Here is a 12,094-nt window from a genome sequence, read left to right as displayed (position 1 = left end):
GACTCCATATTCTTAATGGTTAACAAATTAACCAAGGTTACACATATTATTCTAATAAAGAAGGCCTTCACTCTACATCAAATATTGCCAGGATATTTGGAGATCTTTTGTTTACATGGATTACCCCGCAGATTGGTAAGCAACATAGACGTAAAGTTTACATGGATTACCCCGCAGATTAGTAAGCGACATAGATGCTAAGTTTACTTCTTGATTTTGGACATCATTCTTTGAAGCAATTGGGACTTCTCTTGATCTTAGCACAACTTATCATCCCGAGTTCGATGGTCAAACTAAAAGGGTTAATCAAGTTATTAAAGACATCCTTAGAGCTTTTTGTGGGGACACTAACTAAAAGTATGGTTAAACTAACTACATCTAGTAGAATTTGCCTATGATGCTTCTTTATCATTGAAGTATTGGTATGAGTTCTTTCAAAGCTCTGTAGTACAGTCAAGATTGCCTTACACCTTTGACTTGTCTTAACCCTCTGATTAAGGTAGAAGTTTTGAGGTAAATGCTTAATGAAATGGATAACTAGATACAATCCATAAGAGGAGATATCAAAACTGGTCTCACAATAAACAAAAGCATTATGCAGATCCAAAAAAGTTGAATCGTAATTTTGAAGAAGGCGACATGGTTTTTCTTCATGTATGAGCCAAGAGGAGTTCTTTATCCTTGGGAAAGTATAAGAAGTTATCGCCAAGCTGTCGTGGAGCTTATGTTATCACAAGGAAGACTAGAGATTAGATTTATGAGTTGCTTCTTCCTCCACATCTTAAGGTTCACATAAACCTTAAGAAGTATCATCCAAACGCTAAGAATATCTTAGAAGATGATCATATCATCATATGCCAACACAAAGACATATGGAGTTGGAAACCGAAGAGATCCTAGATATTCATGAAAAAACCTTTACAAAACAGGATTCTATAAGAGAGAGTGCGGAAAAGAAATTATTAAATAAAGTAATTTTAGCCCAAAAAATAATAAAATTATATGTTGTGGAAGAAAGGAAATTGTGTAATGGAATGCGCTCATGGGAAAATTTCTCAAAGATAAGTAAAAGTTCTTGAAAATTTAAAGTTTAGGTGGGAACCTTTAGTTTTATCATAAATGCTAAGGTTCACATGCCTAGAGAAATTATAAAGGTGCACTTATGCACATGTGCACACACACACACACACACCCACACATGGGTGTGTGTGTGTGTGTGTGTGTGTGTGTGTGTACCCTTCACTTAGATCCCAAGGGAATTTTAAAAATCCGAGCCCCTATTTAAATCCAAAATGTAGGATTTACCCTAGGACCAAGCACATTTAAAAAATATGAGCCTATATTTATAGGGTAAAAATTAGGGGCGATTTTCAAGCACTTCTAGAAATTTAATGGGAAATTTTTCAAGGTTTATATCAAAACTTAAACAATTTTAGCCTTATTTTTTCAACGGGTGGATAGGGTTTAAGTTTACATCGCCCGTTCATTTCTTATATTGAGTTTGGGATGTCCATTACCTTTGCCTGATTTTTGTCATAGAGTTGCGGTAGAGTTAGCTTCACCAACATTTGCATTGGTGTCTAGGGTATTTCTCATCTTTTTCTTTTTTCCCACTATGCTTCTCATAGGGTTGTTGACCTTGCCTTTCAATAAAGGCGATACCAAGATCTTTGACTTTGAAAAAGGTGATATACAGAGATGCCTTCTTCTTGGACTCTGCCTGCTAGGGTTTCTCGCGAGCAAATGCCATACCCCACATGTGACGGCCTCATCTCCTCCCTTATTGAACACACCAAATAACAGATCAATGTTGCTCGGGATATAGCTACCCTGCCCATTGACCGGTAAGTTTTTGCCTTCCTCCTCATCACCATCACCATTGTCATCATAGTTGTCATTGTCATTGTCATTTTCATGCCATCATCTTTGTACATAGATCATCAACTTATTATCGTTATTTTTATCCTTGTCATATTCATTGTTGTTGTCATCATCATCATCATCATCATCAAAGCTCTATCAAAAAGAAGCATTGTAAGAATGTTCGGACAAGGGCCTTCAAACAAGCAGTACAAGAAGACATAGGTGGTGTTGCTCAATACAAACACATGAAAGAAGCACCAAAAGTGTTTTGATTAGCTTCTAGATTAGAGCATGAACATAGTGTTGTGGAATTCACCAATACAAGATACACTCACGGACAACTAGAATGTTTTGAACAGTTGCAACTTGGGCGCTTGATGGAATGTCTGGTAAACATGTATACAAAATTTCCATGTATGAAATCACAAGGAGTTTTTGTAATGCTTTTAGCTAGGGTCATTATGTCTAGTAGATGTGCTTCTTGCCTAAGATGTGTAGTAGGAACATGGCAAAGAGGTATTGCACTATTTTAAAGGCATGCATTATCAAGGAATATGGACATGGTGAAGAAGCACTATGTTGTCATAAATGGATGCATTTACTTTTACAACGGTCTAAGTTTTCAGTCGTAGTGTGTGCCTATTAGTACTTGGTCGATGTCGTACCCATATCATGGGTCTTCCGAGGCAATGCCTTAAGGAACTAGCGAAATCGTCTCTGTGGCTAGGAACGACAAAGCTAATGACAAAAGCATTTCTCTGTTCAAGTCTTAGAAGAACGAGTCCGCTCGTCTCCAACCCCGGCTCAAAAAACAAAACAAATATGTGCCTATCATAGGGTCTTGTGCACAACACCCTTTGCTAGCATCCTGAAAGCTTGTGTAGTAGCATGGGAGAAGGTGAGAAGTGTTTAATTACATATTGAAAGCACTTGACACTAGCATAGGAGCACTTGAGGATGATGTGCTACGAGCATGTCAACAATAGAATAGTACCGTGCTTGATAGTGGGTTTACTTTCGTTAAATGCCAAAGTGGTGCACTTGCAAAGATATCGAAAGTGTTTAACAAGCTTCATACTTAAGGATTTCTTTTTGTAGCACCACCGAAGTAGTCCAAAAGGACATAAAATACTCTTTGAGATTGTCACAAAGAGACTAATAGAAAGGCATTGTACTTAGCGATGGATTGATGGGGATGTGCATGCCATGTATGATGTAGAAGATGTGTTTGACCAACTTCCACTTTGGAATGTTTTAATTATAGGATGTTTACAACACAAGCAGGGTAAAGGGGTGTTTAGCTTCTTGAATAGATGGCATCCAAGGGAATCCTTTTTAATGATTTAATGTCTACATGCATCATGAAAACTTGTGGTAGCACAAAAGAAGCTAAGAAGGGCAAAGAAGTACATGCACAAATTGTTAGGAAGAGGTTACTATGCATAATTTTATGTTTGGGAGGGAAGTGCTGGATTTATATGCAAACATGATGCAATTACAAAGATATGAGTGTTTGACCAACTTTTATTTAGAGTGCGATCTTGTGGAATGACCTTTTCTTGAATGGATAGCTCACAAGGCCTCTCTTCCAATTTAGTGACCTTTACATGTAGCCATAAGGCCTATGGCAATGTGAGCATGCTTAGATGGCGCATGAAGGTTGTTAAGAAGAGTAATCGTGCTTAAGAATAGGCATTGGTGGGTATATTACGCAATCCTACTACACTTGTATTATGCAATCACATCAAAAGCTTTTATGAGATAATTCTCTTGTGAAGTGATCTAATTATGAGATTTTGCCTCTACGAGCATGATAAAAATTCACTCATCATAATTTGATGAAAAACAAGTGCCTCTTCCCAAATGTCACTAGTGACCTTTGCTTGTAGTAGCATTGGATTAGCCTAGGAGGAGCTTAGAAGGGCAAAGAAATCCTTGATGAGACTATTAGAGAGGACTTGCTACTTCGCTTAGGGATGCACTTGATAACCTATATGCTAAAATGTGGTCTCTTTCTTGATTCAACTTAAGTCATACCTTGGGTTCCCTAAGAGAGTGAGGAATCATGTTTGCATCATGCTTATTAAATAACTTGTCACATTTATAAAGTACATGCAAAATTATTAATGAATTTTGAGTTAGTACTACTATACACACAACTTGATAAGAGGTAAGTAAGAAAGATTCACACCATTTATCCTACAAAATTACCAAACATTCTTTATATCCAAGTTTAACATAATATTTGCCTAACCTTTTATGCTTCAAATTTTATATACAAGAAATTCACCAACATGACCTACAATATGGTTCTAACATCTATTAAAAAAATAGCCCAAATTCCTACACTTATATGTTAGGAGTTTTTAATTTTTACCTTATATATAGGATTTACCCAAGAAAGAGCATGGGTAGAAAAATTTTTAACACATTAAAGAAAACAAGTTAAATGGATTTAGCCTATGTGTGTACAATGTTGGGCAAAGACTAGTTTCCTTCATTTAAGAATCCACCTTAATGACATGGATGCAAACCATCATTTAAGAATCCACCTTAATGACATGGAAGCAAACCATCATTTTGAAGACAAGACATATTGTTCTATTAATTGCTGTGTTGACTTAACATCATTGTTTAGCCTATGTGTTCCTTGGTGTTAATGCAATATATGCAATCACTTTTCACTATTGGAGTGGGTAGATTAGAACCTTTTACCTCCCTTTCAAAAGGTAGGGGAACTATCACTAGAATAAATCCCAAGAAGCCCACTCATTGTTACACTTGTTGAAGGTATAGTAACAATATGCTAGTTTATTTGTCACAAGCCAAGATGATTGCTCAACATTTTATGTAACCCAAAAGACCCAACCTCCCTCCAATTTCTAAGAGCCCACCATAAGAGCATGCTAAACCACCTCCATAACAAGAAGTCCATCACATTATTATTTGTGATAGATTTAACAATTCTCCTCCATAACAAGAAGTCCATCACATTATTATTTGTGATAGATTTAACAATTCTCTCAAATTTACCAAGCATGCTAGTCACAATTCGATCACATTTTTGCGATAGATCAACTCATTCTCCCAAATTTACCAACACACCGGTATTAAAGTAATCTCGACTCACAGTTGACACGAGTCATGAACCCTTCAAGCTGGGCTACTTACAAACACTAGCAAGACAAAACCGAAGCACGAGATGTTAAGAGGATGCAATACAGCATGGTGTCATATATAGATTTAGTAACCTTCTCATGCTAGGGTAGTTAGATCTTGAATAGGTTACTTATTACAAACAATAGCACACAGTACGAGATGTTGAGGATGAAACACAGCATGGTGTGTTCACACTGACGTAGTTAGTTTTCTATTTATTTTTGATGAGTACAGCACACAATTCCCACTCTCCTTTATTTTTAATGAGCGCCACACACTTTGCACTCCTCTTATGGAGTGAGAGGGCCAGAATAAAACCTAGGAGACAGGTGCCACCTTCGCACCCCCTTCGCGTAGTTAGTTAGAATCGACACGATGGGAAGAAAACCTTCTAGCTGTAAATAGAGTACGTGTCTACCGATTTGACAAATCACATCATATTTTTTTATATTTTTATTTTTTTAAAAAGTAACTTTCCAACAAACATTCCACGTGTGATATCCCAACGCTGAGCTGACAACCTAGAACGAAGCGTGGCCGAAATGTCTCCTGTGTAGAACTACAAATAAAATTACAGCTACCGAGAAGTACGACTAGAGGGCTGTTGCTTACACATCAGCTGCTGCTCAATCGGGCAGCATCAGCAGAATAAACACGCGTGGAGGTCTGGCGCCTGGGGACCCCGATCTCGCAGGCATTCACCTTTGCAGCGAACCTCAGAGAGCACAGGGACTCATTTAACGACTTGGAATCAGGGGCAATGTTCACAAACATGAGCGTCTTGGAGTCGCCTCCCAGACAGGGCTGCAAAGTACGTAAAGAATTATTTAACCAGATAGTGGTGATGAAATGCAATGATCACAAACTGGGACATCTTGGAATCACCTCCTACACAAGGCTTCAAACCGCGTGCGGACGGACACACATAACACCGGGTCAACCCTATTTCACAACTTTTCCCATCTTTACAGAATAAAACCCTAATGCTGCTGCTTTGATGATGATGCTTTCATGATAGTGATGAAGATGATGCTGTCATGATATAGTGATAATAATCATAATGATGATGCTTTCATGATAGTGATGATGATGCTGATGTTGCTGCTATCATGATAGTGATGATGATGATGGAAAACACTTCTAAGCCAAAGCCCAACCTGCAGCAGATACGTGAGCTTCGAATTCCTGTATGGCACATGCTGCTCCTTGTTTGCGATTGCCAGTATGACATCTCCCAGGCATGACAGGCTTTTGTTGATCGCCTGCTCTCAAAACAAAAGAAACTGTCAGAAGCGATGCCTATTACTGACACTTGCAAACCATAAAATGGGGAAAATTTTGAAGACCACAGTGATGAGTAGCCCTAGTAGACTCCATTGCTTCAAGTTCAGACTAGAACCTGAGTTTCTTTTAGCCGCTCTCCAGTGGCTCCGCTGCGGGACAGCCTTTCACTTCCAGCAAGGTCCACCAGATTAAGCACTCCATGCACCTGCTGCTCTGTGCTCTGGCACCATGACAAAAGGCAGCAGTCATCCTGTCAAATTGCACCTCAATGTATGGCATTCAAAGTTTGAGGAAAAATGTGGCTGTCTTTTACCTCATTGACCCCAGAAATACGCAAAGTAAACACGCAATGGCTCCGAGATGACTGTTCATTCATCGCAGTCTTCCCCACAGCTCTGCCCCAGCCCACAACCCCCCACAAAAAGACAGACAGAAACACACAAACAAGGACCGTCAACACCAGCTCCCATCCTTGTGCATGTTCAGGTTCCCTCCAGTGCCCATGAAGACCTAGAGAGTTGCCTTGTGTACTTGTTTTAGTACATAACGATAGAAATCGATTACCCAACCTGCTTTGAGCAGCTTGACACAAAAGAGTGGAAACTTCCTTCCAGCTTGTGACCTCAACAAGAGTCAGATCCGAAACATATGTATGACCCAATGGATCATGCTTAATGGTGTGGAGCTTTGTTGCAGCTGCAGCATCAGTTTTTTGTGTGTCTGGTTTTGAAATCACCAGAAGGTCTCTGATGCTCTCATTATAAATTTCAAGCATGGAAGCCTGCCCACAACATGAACAACTGACATCAGAAACAAGCACATTCAATGATTTCAAGTTAAAAACACCCCCCAAAAAAATGTCCTTCGGGCTTTTACAGACAACCCTACCCATAAAACGGGGAGATCTTACTTGCCCATTCTTCATTAGCAGGATCTCCCCTATCCAACCCCATCTGTCTCATGAGCAGGGGGGATGTCTTTAAAGACCTCTCCTCTCAATGCCACCGAAACACAGAGATGTACATTGACCAACACAATATCAGGCCCAAAGGACCAAAAACCTTATCACTATCCAACTAACCTGCATTTTGAACTTCCACCCCTGACATTGGAGGGCTTGACTTGACTTGAAAATCTGCTCCAAGGATCTTGGTATAAGGCCTTTGTGTGCTGCTTGATCTGGTTGACCTAGCATAGTATATGTTTTACCTGACCCAGTTTGGCCATAGGCAAAGATGCAAACCTAGAAATTTTAAGTGTTAGTAATCAAAAGCTCATTGCAGTGATAAACAGTAATTAGAGCACAAAAAACAACATACAGGACCATACGGTAAAGAATGTCCACAGCTGCAAAAATTCTCTCTCTCTCTCTCTCTCTCTCTCTCTCTCTCTCTCTCTCTCAGGCAACATACAAACTAAGAAGATAAGCACCTTGTATCCATCTAAGGCACTTTGCACAAGCTGAGAGATCTCTTCAAACACATTTTCTTGTGTGATTTCAGGCCCAAAAACCTTGTCGAATGAAAATGCATACTTTTGTCCTGCACCTCAAGATCATCAATGCAGTACCGTACCAGCAAGCCACTAGACTATATTATGAAATCTAAAAGAACACACAGCTTACCTTCAGCTTGTACAAGATCAATGCCTCGACCAACTAGCTCTCCAAATTGAGGATATTGCACGACTGGTTGAGCTTGCTCCATATCTTCATCCTCAACAAGCAAAGGTCTCACCCTACAGAAAACTCTTATGTTTCCTTTAAGCTCCTGGGCATACATACACAATGATTAGGCATTTAAGAAAGCAATGCCGGGCTGCATCCACATGAAAGAAAGTAGCAATAGAGACTGGTAAAAAAGGTGGCAAGCACAAGGAAGTGACCAATTAGGGCAATATCAGCCCCTGCATTAGGCTATTGAAGCACCTATCATGACGACATCATCTAGCCAGACAAATCTACTTCTGTTCAGATCCTTCAGGCAGCCAAAAATTGGCCACTCAAGCCCCCAAAATGCATTCAATTACAGACACCCATACTGCCCACATTGCCCAGCTATAGGCTGCCTGGCCACTGCTCTGCTTTTTTGGCTGCCACCCATCTAACATTACCTGAACAATTTCAATATTAAAACAATATGGTCTAGAAAATGGCCAAAAGGAAAATTGTATCCATGGTCAGACAAAGCTGAATGAAGCATCCAAGACAGGCCTAGAGGAAAGGTATTCCCTCCATGAGTGACCCCTCTCAAAGATGACAAAAGATGAGGGAGGGGCTGCGTGTGGGTGGTTGTTGCCAGATTCTATATACCAGTGAAACGCTGCACTGTCAGAATCATTCATGTGTCAAGATTTTCATGAATCATACTGAAGAGTTTGGCATTATCAAGGTTCTTAATACCACACTTTAAGAGAAGCAAAGCATGCATGCATCAAATAGTGAACAATGAAGCTTTACTTGGATTGTATTGTGGAGTTTACGACGTAATATTTCTCCTTCATTGAGTCGCTGCTCTGCTTCAGAAAGCTTCAGCTGCAGCTCTGCTACTTTCCCAATGTGATCAGCATCAGCTTTCTTATACATATCTAGGGAGAGTTCTAAATTCTGGAACATCAGGAAAACCAATATGAGGTATCCTATAAGGTTGCCTGCTAGAAATCACTCAAACAAAGCTGCCAGACACTATGGTGGCAAAAGTAGACCTTATCCACAGTGGATTAGATACTCTAGGTTTGTCAAGGCAACATGAAATCAAAAAATGACCTGAGATTTCATTTTTGCAGTGTCCAGCTGATGAAGGAGGCTCCTTATTTGTTCAGCCTGAAGACTATAGCTTTCCTGAAGCAACAGGTCAGCTCATGAGGTTCCAAGATGCTGAATACAGACATGCTCATAACCAAACATAGTACCTTGAACCAGCCTGCATACCTCCAATGCAACAGCTTTGCTGGTCACGGTCTCAAGTTCAGATGCAGACTTCCCAGTGAAGTCTCTGAATCGGTTGTTTTCTTCTATTAATGCATGAACTTGACTCTGGCACTCGTGCCTCTCTTCATTGGACTGCTGAAGCTCTATGCGTATCCGCTCCAACTCTTTGTTCAGAACAGCTTTCTGCTTGCTTTCCTCCTCAACCACAAGCTGCATGAAGAAAAAGAAGTGCATGTTGCTTTAGCTGGGATTGCTGACACCTGATTTGCCCCCTGATGCTATATTTGCTGAGGTAATTAACGACAATGGCATACAACTATGGGTTTTGCTGATGCCACATATGCAAAAACATAACAGAAACAGCTTGCATCGTCTCCACCCATGGTGACAAACTTGATTCTCATGTGTAAGCACCTGCAAGCAAGCATAGAAAAACTCAAAAATATATCTGCACTTATAACTAACCTTGGCTGTGTCCAGCTGTGTTTGCAAAGCAGCAGCACTGCCACGAATGGCACTCAACGTCTCCAAAATGGCCATCTTTTCTTGCTGTGTTTTAGCATTCTCCTGTGCTACAGATGATACATCATTTTGTAGCTTGCTGTTGTAGTCCTGCAAGCTTGTATTATATTCTGATAGCCGCTTGTTGATATCCTGCAGACTCTTGACCTACAAGAGAAACATAGTTAGAGCTTTAAATTGCAAGATCCATGTGAACGGACATCACCACTTAGTAAAACAGATACGCAAGCAGACACATCTAAGGTAGACACCATTACCTTCTCTTCAACAGCCTTCAAATCCATCTTCATCTTCTCTAATTCCCCAGAGAGTTTCTCACAGCTGTATTGAGATATCTCGAGAGCACTGACATCTTTCTCATGTGTTAGGAGAAGTGCCTGTTTGCATAGAACACAAAAAAAGTTAGTGTATCTATAACTACAAAGGAGCTCAGGATTGAAACCCACGGCATGGGGTACCTACCTTCTTGTCCTCTTCAGCTGCAGCCAGCCCTTCCTCAAGGGCTATACATCTGCCCCGTGCCTCTGACAGATCTGTGACCAGCTGATCATGTTGTACATTCATAGACAACTCTGCAACCGGAATTCCAAGCAATGAGATGAGTACCATCAGACCTCAACGGGGGCCAAATGGCCTCCATTGTACATTATGGCATGAGTTGAGAGAGAGAAAATACCAGAAGCCTCTCGATGCAGTTTCTCGTCTCTCACTTGACCCTGCAGCTGTTCAATTTGAAGAACATAAGCAGTTTCCACCTGTAGGAAGTGACGAATGCACGCACGCAGATTCTTAATGTGCTCAGTCATCTGCTCATTCTTACCCTGTGTGGCCAAAGAGGTCAGCCATGTTAAAGATTATCAGGCTTCATCTGTGCAATGCAGGAGACATCCAGATCTACATAGTATACCTAACTACCTTTAAATCAAACTTGGACTTGCCCAAAATCTTGGTACTTAGGAGAGCTTCCACTTGCTCACTGGCCATCCTACTTTCCTCCCAGTCTCCTTTACAATTGTTTGGTGGTGTCTCATCTTGCTGGGAGACGCAAGAATCTGTTTGCCCATTTGATGGACACAAAACCTCCTGAGCCTGACTGTCTGCTTCAACTGCAGAAGTATGCTGACCAGTAAATTTCCTCTTCTTCTCTGGTGGCGGCCCTAGGTTTTCATTCTCCTTCTGAACCATAACAAAAGAATTCAGTTGAATCAGTCCGCATCCCTTCTACATAATCAACAACAGATGACAGGGCCATGGTGTTGATGATGGGAACCTCGTTCTAAATGCTCTACCAAAACACATATGGACGTCAAAAGTTATAATTCCCTGACAGGTTTAGAGAGAACAAGCGATGACCCTGGAAACCATTTGTGCAAGGGTTGTTTCTCATTCCAGCGTACGGAGACATGTCATGCGCAAACAGAACGCCTCTACAAACCCTGGCTTTTTCTTAACTCTAGCTTTAGAAAGAACCGATAACATGTCGAAATCTCGTCTTGCTACGGCGACTCCAAACGGGAAAGGCTAACGAGTCGGAGCACAGGGACAAAACCCTTACGGCTTCTAAAACCTAGGGTTTCTCAGAGTTAGGTTTAGGAGACTGTTAGGGTTAGGATTTCTGACAGTTAAAGTGGCCTCTGGAAGTTTCCCCTGCCTGAGCGAGCACTTAGCCACCCATCTGTCTTGAATTATAGAGACTTACCTGCTGAGTCGCTCTTCGCGTGTCTCGGCCGACCCGCTGGTACGTCGACGCACGCTTCATCGTACCTTGACGAGAGAAGCAGACCCTACACAGCGATGTGAAAGCAGGGTATACTAGCGTAATGCCATGGAGGGGGAAAGACGAGGGAATTCTGCAGAGTTCAAAGTGAGCACTCTCGGCGGGAGAAACAACGTTTCAATCTTACAAAGTGAAAATTGTAAAGTAAGCGATTTATGCTTGGCAATAGGAGCATGTGTAAACTCGTCAGCTTCAATTTTGAAGTCCATATGGCATACACTCGATTGACCTTCAAAAATTAACTAAATATATGTGTTTATATCTAAAAGAGATAAATTTTCCAAGTAGTGGCCTTCTTTTACAACCCTATTTTCTAAGAGGCCTTCTCTAGAAGGTTTGAAGGGCTTTGATGCCCTATGTAGACTTCAAAGTTCAGCATTACTCTTGAACATAACAATCATTCTAAGCCGATTAGTATCATTAGTTTTTCCAAAGTAAAAAGTAAATCCTTAGTGAGCACTCACAATGGTGGGTTTTATAAGTCATTACGTTAATATTGCCTTGTGAACAGATATTATTTCTCACATAGGCTACTGATATTAAACTTATTGCAAATAGCA

At 40.6% G+C, this 12,094-nt stretch overlaps 1 protein-coding gene across 1 annotated transcript; it reads right to left on the bottom strand.

Moving 5' to 3' along the window:
• Positions 1-5,446: 5,446 nt before the first annotated feature.
• Positions 5,447-11,803, bottom strand: LOC147638843 (kinesin-like protein KIN-14N). The gene is made up of 17 exons (XM_086785078.1): positions 11,457-11,803; positions 10,673-10,933; positions 10,434-10,578; positions 10,220-10,329; positions 10,015-10,134; positions 9,701-9,904; positions 9,236-9,445; positions 9,071-9,145; positions 8,765-8,911; positions 7,931-8,075; positions 7,738-7,847; positions 7,388-7,549; positions 6,876-7,087; positions 6,620-6,701; positions 6,422-6,526; positions 6,180-6,284; positions 5,447-5,826 (listed from the first exon to the last, which is right to left on the bottom strand). Exons 1-17 carry the CDS (start codon positions 11,514-11,516, stop codon positions 5,638-5,640), a joined length of 2,442 nt encoding a protein of 813 aa, XP_086641204.1. The 5' UTR covers positions 11,517-11,803; the 3' UTR covers positions 5,447-5,637.
• Positions 11,804-12,094: the final 291 nt, after the last annotated feature.

Source organism: Cibotium barometz, chromosome 4 (assembly GCF_041138505.1).
Source record: "Cibotium barometz isolate CiBa-2024 chromosome 4, ASM4113850v1, whole genome shotgun sequence".
In the NCBI taxonomy this organism is placed as follows: Eukaryota; Viridiplantae; Streptophyta; class Polypodiopsida; order Cyatheales; family Cibotiaceae; genus Cibotium; species Cibotium barometz.
Note: the sequence above shows the minus strand (reverse complement) of the source record. Positions and strands in the feature narration are given on the sequence as shown.

What these genes read in the sequence shown, in the direction of transcription:
- LOC147638843 (XM_086785078.1), bottom strand. Translation starts at nt 11,516, where the DNA reads ATGAAGCGTGCGTCGACGTACCAGCGGGTCGGCCGAGACACGCGAAGA. An exon ending in AACTCCACAATACAATCCAA is followed by an intron (nt 8,076 to 8,764) that starts GTAAAGCTTCAT and finishes ATGTATGCCCAG; the next exon opens with GAGCTTAAAGGAAACATAAG. An exon ending in GGTGGAAGTTCAAAATGCAG is followed by an intron (nt 7,088 to 7,387) that starts GTTAGTTGGATA and finishes TGTTGTGGGCAG; the next exon opens with GCTTCCATGCTTGAAATTTA.